The sequence below is a fragment of the Carassius auratus genome, chromosome 17 (genome assembly GCF_003368295.1).
Source record: "Carassius auratus strain Wakin chromosome 17, ASM336829v1, whole genome shotgun sequence".
NCBI classification, from domain to species: domain Eukaryota; kingdom Metazoa; phylum Chordata; class Actinopteri; order Cypriniformes; family Cyprinidae; genus Carassius; species Carassius auratus.
In genome coordinates, this window is record NC_039259.1 from 2,475,715 (window position 1) to 2,490,481 (window position 14,767).

General features: G+C 39.0%; 1 protein-coding gene across 1 annotated transcript in view; it reads left to right on the forward strand.

Moving 5' to 3' along the window:
- pxdn (peroxidasin) overlaps positions 1-14,767 on the forward strand; it is a 61,370-nt gene that overhangs the window by 42,561 nt on the left and 4,042 nt on the right. Inside the window, exons 15-21 of the mRNA XM_026285282.1 lie at positions 2,930-3,038; positions 6,709-6,866; positions 8,398-9,901; positions 9,976-10,110; positions 10,865-11,073; positions 12,126-12,240; positions 13,159-13,288. Of these exons, the coding sequence (XP_026141067.1) occupies positions 2,930-3,038; positions 6,709-6,866; positions 8,398-9,901; positions 9,976-10,110; positions 10,865-11,073; positions 12,126-12,240; positions 13,159-13,288 (2,360 nt within the window). The remainder of the gene's footprint in view (positions 1-2,929; positions 3,039-6,708; positions 6,867-8,397; positions 9,902-9,975; positions 10,111-10,864; positions 11,074-12,125; positions 12,241-13,158; positions 13,289-14,767) is intronic.

Below are 14,767 nucleotides of genomic sequence, written 5' to 3' on the forward strand. Positions count from 1 at the left end.
AATTGTTCTATTGGTGTTAATGTTGAAAGCTGTTGTGTGAACAAGTTGGTTGGTTGGTTATCTTGCTTGGTTCTTGTGGTACTAGAACTGATTTATGACTTCCTGAGGAGTTCGGCTCTCGTTTCAATGCACACAGCTCTGATAGACTCTTTGATTTGTCTGATTCGACTCATTTCTGCTACAATAGCACAGCATGAAGTTAAACAAACCTGTAATTTGCTAGCAATACTAAATAGCACAAACTGATTGGCGTCTGCTGGATCTTTAACCAATGAGATCACTTCATTAACATTTGAATAGTCTGTCTTAATGTATACTTTTAGCTGGTCCTGCATGATTGGACCCTCCACCTCCCCAGCTCCTCTTGTCTAAATCTGCTACAAGGGTTTTACACTTGTTGTAATTGATTAGATTTTCTTAATTTGGAGACTTCTCAGCAGGCATTTGATAAGATTCATTTGATTAGTTTATTGTAGAGTTGGGGTACTCGAACTTGGACTCGGACTCGAGTCCGGACTCAAGTCCAATTTTGAATGAACTCGGACTTGTCACGCACTCGGGTGAATTTGTACTCTGACTTGACACGGACTTGAACATTTTGGACTCGGAAAATATTCCGAGTACAGTCGAGTCCGCGTGTGTAACAATAAAATCAGCATTAAATTTGAGATGATAAATTAATGAATGTCTCCCCTTATGTCATTTTACTGCACCACACCGGCAGGCAGCAGTAGCATGTCATCTCACGTTGCAGACGAAACACACGCACCACTCACTGGATATCAATGTGGATTAGTGATGGGAAGTTCGATTCTTTTCCGCGAACCTGTTCTTTCGGACGGTTTGATTCAATAAACCGGTTGAAAAAAAACGGTTCAGTGGTTCTTTTACGCTTGACGTAATGACTGGCATTGGTGATGTCGATCAAACATTCAAATATATAAAGTCACTAATCATAATTTCAGTCAGTTAAAAAACTCATAATCATGAAAAGTTTACAGTTAAGTTTTGCAACAACACACCCAAATACAGTAACTGCAATAATGTGCATACGAGGATTTAAGTCTTGAAGATACAAAGTAAATTAGGTGTCATCAGCGCAGAAACCATAAATAATCCATTGCGATGTATTTATTATTAAATGAATTTACGTTTCATCAGATTGCCCTTCATTCAAGCCCTCGGATTACCCGCACTCATAACATTAGCACAGGATCAGTTCAGAATCAATCACCAAAAGAATCAGTTCGGTTCAGACGCGCAGTGAGTCAGTCGGCTTCACGCTGAATCACGCATGCGCAGTATTATCAGCTCCTCGGTTCTCGAATCGGATGCCTCCGAAAAAAACGTTTTCGTTTCAGTTTACTGATGATCCGAAAACCGATGCAACCAATTCTTGACTCGGAAACGAGAATTGCTAAAACCGGCACGTGCTGCAGTTCAGTATCATCGGCTGCTCTACTCTTCTTCATGTTCTGTTTACTACAAACTCAATTTGTGAATGTGTCATCATTAACTACAAATACAGTACAGATATTTCATAAATCATCCCTTATTCCTATTAAACATGGAGTCTTTAGAGTCTTAATTGTTGTCCAACTTCCCAGAAAATCCCTTTGGCCCATACATAATTTACAATATACAGATTAGAAACATGCATCTTAAAATATATATATATATATATAAGTTATTTTAGCACACTTTCTGATGTTTAACAAAATACTTGAAAAATTACACGCATGCGCAGTATCATCAGTTCGTCGGTTCTCAAATCGGACGCGTCGGAAAGAAACGGTTTTCGGTTCATTGTACTGATGATCCGAAAACCGATGCAACTGAGTACCAAAGACAGCAGCAGCAACCAACAGATGCTGCACAGCTCAGCAATGAAGGATTTGCAAGACTAGAATTGGTCAAACAAGCAGTGCTACTTTATGATGCAAATTCTCCCAAGACAACAGGAAATTCATAATGCCATCATTAAGGATCTCCTCATTGGCTGCACTTTACCTCTGTCAAATGTGGGGGAGAGGCATTAAATAACTGAAATTGTCAGCTTTAACTCAGAATCAGAATCAGAGTCAGAAAGAGCTTTATTGGCAAGTATGCTTACACATACAAGGAATTTGTTTTAGTGACATAAGCTTCCAGTACACAGAGACAACAACAACACAGACAAAAAAAAAAAACAAAAAAAAATTAATAAGATTTACAAATTGGCAAATAAATAAGTTTATAGTAATTTTGCTATACATGATAATGGAATAGGATTGAGTGAGGTGTTCTAGGATGGAGGGTTCACAAATACATATATTATATTTATAATAAATATAAATATAACTGGAGGACAATATAATGTGATACAATAATAAAACAGGTTCATTTGTATTTTCATGCACTTGTAATACAATAAAACCTTTGAAACCTTTTTTGATAGGAAACTAGTTCTGTTGACATAAAAATGTTCAATGGCAATGACTAGATGTAACAGTGGTATTTTTTTATTACATTTTTATATTGCCATTGGTTTAATGGGTTGAAAGGTTAAAATATTAATAGAATGTAAAAATTTACAATACCAATTTATAATCTTTTTTAATTTAATTACTTTCTGGACTCGGGCGGACTCGACTCGGCCTTTAAGAACTCGGACTTGAGTCCAACTCGGCCCCTTTTGGACTTGATGTTTGTGGACTTGGTCTTGACTTGTACTAGACAAAGATGGACTCGGACCCAACTCTAGTTTATTGTCATATCTTACTTATCATGTTGTATTTTTAAATAATGGCATGATTTAACATTTTAAGTCAATATTTATTAAAGGTCCAGTTATCGAATGGAGCTTCTGTTCAGTCTTTCATTATGTGTGCAGATAAAAATTTCCAATTCACAATCTTTTATTGATACAGATTTTTGTATAATTCTCCAGTCCCGCAGGTGAGCAGGGAGGGTGATCCGTTTGTCTCAACGTCCCTTGAAGAGGCCATTCGGAGCATAAACAGCGCAATAGACTCCACCAGGAGGCAGCTCTTTGACGGGTGAGCGCTTGGTGCTGCAGGCAAACATGCCAAGAAAACAATTCCTTCTGCTGTGAGTCACAGTGCCATAACCCATCAGGAATTTACTGGGACCATTTATGCCTTGGACAAGGGCTGGTCACTGCGGTATGATTCCTAATTTATCACTGCAAGGGAACTCTGTGCTCTGAGCTTGATGTTAGGGGGTGATTTTGTCTGTCGAGGCCAGTGCCAGCTCAAGTTAGCTCACTGAGAGTGTTTGTGTTTCATAACTGGAGAGGACTGCTTCAAGACAAATGCTTTTGAATTAAGTCCTTAATGGAGAGATGTTATCATAGTAAAGAGAGATTGCCAAAGATTAGATTTAGAAGTACAAAACTGATGTCATTTTTCCTCACCTGACTGTTTTAAATTTTAAATGACAAAGTTTGTTGAGATTTTGACTAAGCTTGCCAAGACATTATAGCATGCTTATTGACTTTATGCAGTCCAAAGCAACTGGTCATGGGTGAAAAAACAACAACAACCTGTCAACAATTTTGGCACAAATGACCACAGATATATTGTTATAACTTGGCACATTCTTAGTTCTCAAGAGATAATATGTAAAGTGAGGCCAACTCTCTGAATTATAAAAATGAATGCTGAAGGCTTTGATGTTCTTTAGCTTTAGTTTGAATCGACACCAACAGCCTTGGAGCAAATGATTATTATTTATTCTCTAAAAACACTTATTCACTGTTTTATATGGTTCTCTCAAATTTAAAAAAAAAAGCTGTAAACACTGAATTAGTTATTCTGAAAAATAACTGAAGCCAGGTAGTTAGGTTGTTATTTGTAGTCAGCTTTTAAAATGTCACTTATTAGAACTAATTAGTTAAATGTTTTAGTAAGAATTTAGGAAATACATTTTTCTCTCAAAGCAGAATTTCTTTTGACAATTTGAGCTGTAAAAACTACTTAAAGGTGGGCAGAAGTTTAGGTACTTTTTCAGTGACTGCACTTAGAAGCATGCATTTTGAAAGCAGTTTTCAAAGTGAGCTTCTCTGGGGAAAAAATGTAGGCTCTAAGTTGTCCAAGGTTTGGAAACACTTTGTGTTAATAATCGAAAGAAGGTCACATTCATATGTCAAGTGCTTTGACAGGTTGTTTATACTGTTCAATGGGGTTTAGATGTGCTTTTTACTAGGACATAGTTTCCATTTTACTTTAATAATCTGTCACTATTTTAGCATGTGTGTTCCTGCAGAACATTCAATCTTTAACTCACTCATATAACGTTTTATTTAAAAGAAAGAAAGAAAATAAAACATGTTGCAATTTAGATAATGTCTCTTCTGCATATTTAAACAACATTTCAGAAAATGTCTATTACAAAAAAAAGGAAAAAAAAAAAAGAAAAAAAAGCAATTCCTAATATGTGACCCTGGTCCACAAAACCCATTTTTTTTAACTGAAATTTATACTTCATCTGAAAGCTGAATAAATTCTGTAAGCTTTCCATTGATGTATTTGTGTTTGTTAGGATAGGACAATATTTGGCTGATATACAACTATTTAAAATTCTGGAATCTGAATCATTTTCTTTCTCTTTGGAGTGTTACAAGCTCCAAACGGCTTGTTCTTCCTATGATGTGGGAAGATTTGCATAACGCTGCCCAGATGTTCTCGCAAAGAAAGAAGGCGTAAATGTCATTCTCACTGTTGCCACCGGCGGTATCAAATTCTGAACCCCTGCCAGAATATGGACCCCCTTGTTGAAGTTGCTACCTGATTTACTAATATGGTGGTTGCCATTTACTTGCATAGTATATTTTTTTCCTATGGAAGTCAGTGGCAACCACCAACTGTTTGATTACCAGCAATCTTCAAAATATCTTCTTTTATGTTCAACATAAGGAAGCAACTCATACAGGTTTGGAACGACATGAGGGTGAACCTTTAAGACTGGTTTTGTGGTCCAGGGTCACATATAATCAATCAGTGGGGGAAACATGGTGTGATCTATTAAATAAATGTTTACCCTATTTGCCTGGGGTGTATTTTCTGTCCACTGTCCACAGTTTGAAAAAAGTTTTGAATTGATTAATAAGAAATTATGAGATTGAAATACTTAAATGGAATGCAGGTCTACAGTAGGTGGCCAACCAGAGTGTGCTCTCTACATCAGTGAGCGCCACTGCCGCTACGTCTGCAAAGTGCATTTGCAGCTTTTGACCGCTGAGTGGCGCTTTAACCATCAAACAAGCTCATCAAAGCACTTTTTTTTCACAAATAGCTGTCAGCTTTGCCTCACTGATGTGTTACATCAGAAAAGAAAAACACTGTAGTTAAAATATTTCATATTCACAGATGTCAATTTTGTAGGCCTACTTATGAAGTTACGTGCGTTTCTTATAATGAATTCAAGCAGGATAAATGTCAAGCCTATAAGCCTGTGCATATATTTACTCAAAGCTACACAGTATTAAACCATATTTTAGACTAAAAACATGTACCAGGTGTGCAGTATATACTTTTTATACAATATTAATTATGTGTTAAATTATCCTAAAGAAATGGTGGTTTACTTTTCATCAGAGAATTTAAAGTGGTAGCTTATTTTAGTGAGCTAAGCTACATACGCAATCTATATGCAAAATGGCAATATTCTCATATATTTGGCCTATTTTTGTCACAAGTAAAAATTTTTAAAATTTTATAAAACTCCTTTAATAAAAGAGCATGCATTTATTTAATATAAATATTAAATAAATAAACACATTATTAAATGTAAGTTTTAAGCCTTTCACAATTTGTAACATCAATGTGGCTATTAGACCAAAATATGTTAGAACTAGGCCTAGACTATAACACACAACAATAAGCCATCTTCTCAAAAGTTGATTAATGGGATAATGTACACATCCTTAAATGTAATCTATATATTCCAAGTTAATATCCATTTTTTTGGATAGTAGCTTGTGCTATCTAATGTTTCATGTCAGATTTGTATTATTATTATTATATTATTATTTATTTATTTTTATGGTGTGAGTCAGAGAAAATTGCGATGCGAATAAAATCTCATGAGCGTGCAGTCTTGTACAACATCGATATGTATGCTTGTACAGTGGACCAACGGCCAAGGTCAGGATTGTTAAAAAACTTGAAAAACTTTCATCAACCTGTAGATCGAAATGAAAGCCCCTTAATACAACATAAGTAAATTGTGTGGTTTTAATTGTTTCATAATGAATGTTTAACAACCATAACATGCAGTAAGAGCTTCTGTGTAAATAACCTTTTTATTTTTTATTATTATTATTTTTTTTTTAATGCATGAGGCTTTAGGCTATATGACTATCTCACGTTTGGAGATTAACTTTCTAAAAATAAATGTAATATAAATTTTCTAATGATTTGTAAGGTTATGTTGTATTATAACATTATTTTTGTTTTATTTTGTTATTTGATCTGTATATACAAAACAAAATATAACTGCAGTCAGTTTGCAAACTGTCCCTTTGGTAGTTTCCTGAATGACTTAAACACGTGACTGACTTGCAGTTAATGCCGTAGCCCTGCGGTGGCGGTACACACGGAGGTAGTAGGCATTTTGGTCGGCCACCTACTGTATGTATTCTCTTCCAGAGTGAGTCTGAATGACTTTTGTGAATGTGGAAGTTAATGTGTTCTCCACCATCATCAGATCTCCTCGTACTCCTGCGGAGCTTCTGGCTCTGTTTCGTTACCCCCGGGACCCCTACACAGTGGAGCAGGCCAGAGCGGGAGAGATTTTTGAGCAGACCCTCCTACTAATCCAGAGGCATGTAAACCAGGGCCTCATGGTGGACACTAATGGAACTGGTATTTCACACCAACATGCTGCTTATCAAATGAGAGATTTTGCTATGGTGATTCAATATTATAACTACTGTATGGCAAATGTCTGCTTTACTAAATAATCAGCAGACACTGTGGCGTTTTCTGCTGCATAAGACATGGATCACTGTTTTTTCTGGTAATGACAACAGCACAGCTTTCATCGCTACACTAAGACAAAATGGCCTCACATGTTTTGACAAGCCCTGCCCCAATCTGAGCATTTACCCTCCGGACACATTCACTGACACAAATACCAAGAAGGGGTCAACAGGCACAATTACTTGCATCTACTGCTGTCTCGTCTAACTGTGTCAAAAATGTAACCATCACAATAGGGTCTGGTCCACTTTCCATCTAATTAGTTCACATTATATCAACACAACTTTCTTACCAGGCAGTTAATAACCAGTGTAACCTTACTCACAGAAACAATGTAGCTGTGAGACAGTCCGATTTGAACCGGTTTTGTCCAGTTATTGCTTGAGGATGAGACTATGTCCTCTTAAAGGGATAGTTCAGCCCAAAATTTAAACAATGTCATCATACACTCAGTTATGCCGTTTCAAACACATAAGTCTTTGGTTAATCTTTGAAATGAAAATTAAGATATTTTAATAAAACCTACAAGTTTTTTTTTTGTCCCTTGACTGAACATTTAGATAATCCAAAAAGTTCAAGTTAAAGGCATCATAAAATGAATAAATATGAATTATACAAATCTATATGATCCGTGTGTGTGTGTGTGTGTCTGGAGCACAAAAGCAGTCATAAGTAGCACAGGTATATTTGTAGCTATAGCCAAAAATGCATTGTATGTGTCAAAATGATTGATTTTTCTTTTATGCCAAAAATCATTATATTAAGTAAAGATCATGTTCAAGAAAGATATTTTCTAAATTTCATACCATAAATATATATTAAATGTATTATCATTAGTAATATGCATTGCTAAGGAATTCATTTGGACAACTTTAAAGATGATTTTCTCAATATTTAGAATTCTTTTTTTTTTTTTTTTTTGCACCCTCAGATTCGAGATTTACAAATCTCGGCCAAATATTGTCCTCCTAACAAACCATATATCAATGGAAAACTTATGATGTGTATGTATCAATAAAAAAAAATGGTCCATGGTCACACATGATAAACACAGAAACTTGTTTACAATATCTATTATCTATCTATAATCATTGTTCAGATATCAATTAAAACTTAAATTAATCACATGACTTTGATTAAAAACACTTAATACAAGAGGATTTATTTTTCAGATCTCCTAAGTTTTGATTAAATGAACTTTCAAAAGAGATATCAGATTTCATTTAAAATCATCATAGGTTTTTTAAAGGTTAACCAAAGTCTGAATTACACAAGAGTAAATCATGACAAAATTCTCATTTTTGAATCAACTGTTGAATTTCAACTGTATTTGTCACTTTACAAAATAGTAGGAGTCCAGCACCTTTTTTGATTTTACAAGACACACACTCTTTCTTATCTTCTTTCTTAACAGCCTACCGCTATAATGACTTGGTGTCACCACGTTTCCTGGATATGATCGCTAACCTGTCTGGCTGCACGGCCCATCGGCGCTTCAACAATTGCTCGGATATCTGCTTCCACCAGAAGTATCGCACCCATGATGGCACTTGCAACAACCTGCAGCACCCCATGTGGGGCGCCTCACTCACTGCCTTCGAGCGATTGCTAAAGCCTGTCTACGACAATGGCTTTAATCTCCCACGTGGTGCCACTGAGCGAAGGCATAACAGCTTCACTCTGCCTCTTCCACGCCTGGTCTCCACTTCCATGATTGGGACGGAGACCATCACCCCAGATGATCGCTACACACACATGCTTATGCAATGGGGCCAGTTCCTTGACCACGACCTGGATTCAACCGTTGTATCCCTCAGCCAGTCTCGTTTCTCTGATGGACAGTTGTGTACCTCGGTGTGCACCAATGACCCACCTTGTTTTCCAATCATGTTCCCTCCTGACGATCCACGGCAGCGGCACAACGGAGCACGTTGCATGTTCTTTGTACGCTCTAGTCCTGTTTGCGGCAGTGGAATGACCTCTCTGCTTATGAACTCTGTGTATCCACGCGAGCAGATGAACCAGCTCACCTCCTACATTGATGCCTCCAATGTTTACGGCAGCTCGCAGCACGAGGCAGAAGAGATCCGTGACTTGGCCAGCCATCGGGGCATGTTGCGGCAGGGCATTGTGCAACGCACTGGTAAGCCATTGCTTCCATTTGCAACTGGCCCACCAACAGAGTGCATGCGGGACGAAAACGAAAGTCCCATTCCTTGCTTCCTAGCTGGGGACCATCGTGCCAATGAGCAACTTGGGTTGACAGCTATGCACACGGTTTGGTTCCGTGAACATAACCGCATAGCCAGCGAGTTGCTACGTCTCAATCCCCATTGGGATGGCGACACCATTTACCATGAGACACGGAAGATAGTCGGAGCCCAAATGCAGCATATAACCTACAGCCATTGGTTGCCCAAAATACTGGGCGAGGCTGGCATGCGGCTAATGGGTGACTATAATGGCTATAATCCCAATATTAATGCTGGCATCCTCAATGCTTTTGCCACTGCTGCCTTCCGCTTTGGCCATACACTCATTAACCCCATTCTGTACCGGCTCGACGAAAACTTTCAGCCCATCCAGCAAGGACACATTTTGCTGCATAAGGCTTTTTTCTCACCCTTCCGTATTGTGAACGAAGGAGGCATCGATCCTCTGCTCCGTGGCTTGTTTGGAGTGGCGGGAAAAATGCGAGTGTCCACTCAACTGCTTAACAGTGAACTTACCGAACGCCTTTTCTCGATGGCGCACGCCGTGGCACTTGACCTTGCCGCCATGAATATCCAAAGGGGACGTGATCACGGTATACCACCTTACAATGACTACCGGGTGTTCTGCAACCTGACATCTGCGCAGACGTTTGATGATCTAAGGAATGAGATTCAGAACCCCAGCGTGCGAGAAAAGCTTCAAAGGTTAGGTCTTATTCTATATCACTGAAGAACAACAATCAGCATTTTCTGGATCTTATGGTCTTTTCTGCTCCCAGGCTCTATGGCACACCTCAGAATATTGACCTGTTTCCTGCTCTGATGGCTGAAGAGCTGGTGCCTGGCAGCAGACTGGGACCAACCCTCATGTGTTTACTGGCAACCCAGTTCAAGCGTCTCAGAGATGGTGACCGGTAAGACCTGGCCTTGTTCCTCAGAAATTATTTTAACCTATTTGAATAGTGCTTTTCATAATACACATTAGGGCTTTTTAAACTGGACTTAACTCTGGGTTATCATCATTATAAACCCCATTTTTAACTATGGCTGAAGGCACGTTTCACATTTGTAATTTAGACAAGTTACATGTTATGAAAGCTTGCTCTGGAGCAGTGAAAGCAGTGCTATGCTATGGTGCCAAACATGTACCTTCTTAAACGATACTAGCAACATAGACCCAATCAATCTTGCCTCACATTCACATGCTTTGGTCAGTCACAGAAACACTGTATGTTGTATATACGGTCGCCTTGCTGCTTAAGGTGAAAAAAAGCCAAATAGTGATGGACAACATGAATTGGAGAGAAGAAAAAATAGTTTTGTAGTGTTCAACTGTACCTATATAGTCCAATAAGTAAATTTGGGGAAAATCTAACAATTTATATTAATATATTGTTTACATTTTTCAAAAACATATACAATCAAGCTGTTGGGATTTGCTTTAGTACATACAGTATACTCATGTTTAGTGGTATATACACGAGAAAGGTTCGATGTGCTAGTAGTAAAAGGTATAAATTATTAATTCATTAATTTGTTATGTGGTTACACTGGGAACTATGAAACCTGTGATGTTTTATTCAGTTTGATATAATGGAAGACATAATTATTATTTAGCTTCACTGACATGGTTAAATCAATAATCATCTTCACTTTATGTAATTATAGGTTTTGGTATGAGAATCCTGGCTCCTTTAGCCCTGCTCAGTTAACTCAGCTGAAGCAGACGTCTCTCGCTCGGGTGCTGTGTGACAATAGTGACAACATCACCCGAATCCAGTCAGATGTCTTTAGCGTGGCTGAATTCCCTCATGGTTATGGAAGCTGTGATGATGTACCTAAGATTGACCTACGTATGTGGCAGGACTGCTGTGAAGGTATGAGACTTGCATCTGATATTCTACAGGTACCAGTTAGTTGGGAATGTTTAAGACATTTTTTATGTTTTTCAAAGACCTTTCTTATGCTCACCAAGGATGCATATATAAAATGTAATTGATTACTGTGATCAAAGCTGAAATTTCACCATCATTAGTCCAGACTTCAGTGACACATGATCCTTTAGAAATCATTATAATATGCTGGCATTTTAAAGCTAGGATAGGAACGTATATTCGAATTTTGATACCTAATTATTTAAGTAGAAAAGGCATTCAAAACCCAAAGTTGACAGCATAATCAGCATCAATTCATTGTTTTCAACTGCTGTATTCTCACTAAGGCCTTGTAATATGTTTTGTGTTGCTTTTAATTTATTCGAGGTTAAAAATCATTTGAAATTATTTGAACTAAACCGCTAAACTTGCTTGTGTATGCACATATACACTGAATTATTTATTCTTTTGAGATTGTATGGTTTTCCTTTTTTTTTTTTTTTTTTTTATACAGAATGTCCTTGACATTCGTGCTCTATTTTTTCTTCACTTCATATTCCTCTTCATTTTTCATATTGTAAAATTAAAGATTTAAATAAGGATTAAACCATAGTCTATCTGAATACTCTGATTGGCTGGAAGGTCTATATTAAAACTCTATAATGCACAGGTAGCTAAAACACTGTTCAATATTAATAAGCTCCCTTCATCATTCATAGCACACACAGACACTCAAGCACACATGAAACCACTACATTATAAGCATTTCTGTTTCTGAAGTAATCAAACTCACAGCTTCACTGCACAGTGCTGCACAGTTAATCGGCACATGCTAATTCTCTACCTAATTAATTAAAATAAATGCATTCTAACTGCATTGTTTTACTTAAAAATTGTATATCTAATGTTCTATAGATACTGTTATTCTTGTTCGTCCAGAAAAATTTTGGAATCATTGACAGCTTTCTTTTGTCAGTGCTGTAAATGTCCTGTCTAGTCTTTGTACAGCTCTTTTTTTCTGCATCAAATAAAGGCTGAATTTCTTGCACCTGCAGACTGCCGCACTAAAGGTCAGTTCAATGCCCTGTCGTACCACTTCAGAGGCCGCAGGTCAGCGGAGCACAGCTATGCAGAGGACAAACCTGCCACTAACCTCACCGACAACAGCAGGTACAACTCACATGCTCCATTTCATTTCTGCATTTCACCAAAGATCATTTGTAAATTCTCATAGCATTACTGATAATGGACCATTTTCACATTTCCAGGATTCTCAGAAACAAAAATCATATGGCCAGATTTACTAAACAGTGCAAATTAAATTCCATAAAAATTCCATAAAATTGCAAATGGGAGGGGAAAATAATTCTGCATGTGATTTACTGACAAGGTTCACATTAAAGAACACAGATGCAACATCTGATTTCCTCAATGACCAGCGTAATCTACCAAGAGCAGCACAAATTACCGCCTGCTTTAAGACATGCTGTTTCTGGGCATTAAATAATGGCTTAATTACCAGTAATTTGATGCGCACAGACTTTATATGTTTTTGAATACTCTCCTCCCATAAATTTTGCCTCTGAAAGGGAAACTCCTACAAATGCATATTCATTAAGGTCAGGTGCAAAAATAACTGTGTCCATGCCTTTTCAGTGCTAATTCGTCACTGCGCATCTTTAGTAAATCCTGACAGCACGATTTTAACACCAAAAGACCTTTGCGCTGGCGCAAGCTGTTAGTAAATATGGCCCATAGTTGGGTAAACTTCACTGTTGGAGAAACAGAAATTAGACTGTCTTTCTAAAAGATGGGAAAAAAATATCAAGAGATTGATTCTGTTGGTCACTCCCTCATAAGCATAAACCAGTTTTCTTAAATGTAATGCCAAGGTGATAAAACAGAAAGTATAGAGTTTTACTATATCATTTTTTTTTTTTTTTTTTTACTTTGACAGATTTACAATGTTAATAACTGTGGAAACATCATCACACTCTGTATATAGTACAAATAACAAATAATGCATTGTTTAATTTGTTAAAGTTAATTTATCAATCAATCAAACTTTGAATGATTTCTGTTTTTCAGCGCTTTGGAAGAAGCTCGAACTGCAGTAAACATAACTGTGTCACCAAAGTCAAGCACTGAACCCTCCGTTAAGGATTTCCAAGACTTTGTTGCTGACATGCAGAAAACTATCACAAGTTTACGAAAACAGGTTAGGACTCATGATTCATTTGCATCTCAATGGCAAGCTGCACTATATACATCTATTTATATAAACCTTGTGAAAATCCAGTCACAGAAATGTATGAATGAATTGACTTTTGTTGGTAAACTGAATAGATGAGGACAATTGCCATCTGCTCAGACACAAATCAAGAAATGTTTCATTTCCCTTTCAGTCGGTCATGTTCGACATTACGAATGTGATCTCGCCCGAGAGCCCAATCACCTTCGATTGGTACAAAACGAGCCAATGGTACACAAAGTACCTTGGCCTGCGGGATCTGCATCGCGAGCTCCGTCTCTCAGAGCGGGTATATAATGAGCAACGCGAGCAACTTGCATTCAAGCTTTCGCTTCGGAGCCGAGCACATCGCTTGCTTACAAGCAAGAGCTGGTGTTGGTGTGATGGCGCGATTCAGCGGTTCGTCTGGGTTTCCTGCGACAGCTCCCGCGTTCCCCTGAGCGCTTCAACACCTCTGAAAGAGCAAATTTCTTTCACAAAAGAGATACATGCCGATTTGCGTCTTTTTAAAGATGTAATTTCGCCCGTGTGTTCCTGGGTGCGGCCGATACATCGCTCCTCATGACGGTCACGATCTCTGTGTCACATGTCTGGCTTCCAACACGCTGAGACTGCGTTCGTGGATGGCTCATGTTCTCATTGAGGGGACATGACCATCTCAGCGTTGAGATCGAGACTCGATTACCTTAAAAGGTATAGAGTCCCCTCTGCCACACCTCGTTCTAGCTCTTCTTCTCATAAGAGAAGAGCTGACGGCCATGCTTTCCCGGGCAGTGGGGAGCATCAGGCTTGAGTGGAATCCTCCACCCTGTCCCGAGCGTTCGAGGCTGGATGATTGGTTCCTGGGGGCTGCTCATGCAGATCGCCAGCACCCCCCTCTGGTTCCTTTCTTCCCGGAAGTGCACCTTCACTGCCCTTGATGGCGGGTGGCCAAGGGGTATGCTGGGATTCCCCAGTGGAGCGTTCTGTTGCGATGCAACTGTGTCCACAGAGTGCCTCCGCTTGGCGTGGAGGTCCCAAGCTTCCCTCCAAGGCCTGTAAATTCTCATCCACGCTTGTGGCCAAGGCTTACAGAGCTGTGGGCCAGGCTGCTTCTGCCCTGCATGCCATGGCCTCACTTCAGGTCTATCAGGCCAAGCTGCTCCGGCAGCTGCACGAGGGCAGTGCTGACCCAGGGGTTTTGCAGGAGGCGCACACTGCTACTGACCTCACTCTCCGGGCGACGAAGGTCACTGCGCGCTCCTTGGGTAAGGTGATGTCCACTTTGGTGGTCCAGGAGCGCCACCTATGGCTGAACCTGGCAGACATGAGGGAGTCTGATCGGGCTCAGCTCCTCAAGAAGCAGTCTGAGGCCATCAGACACATCCTGCCCCGTCGGCCCACTGCTGGTCCACCCCGCTGCCGGCGCAGCCGCCTCAGCAGCAGCCTTCACCCCGGCCGCAGTGA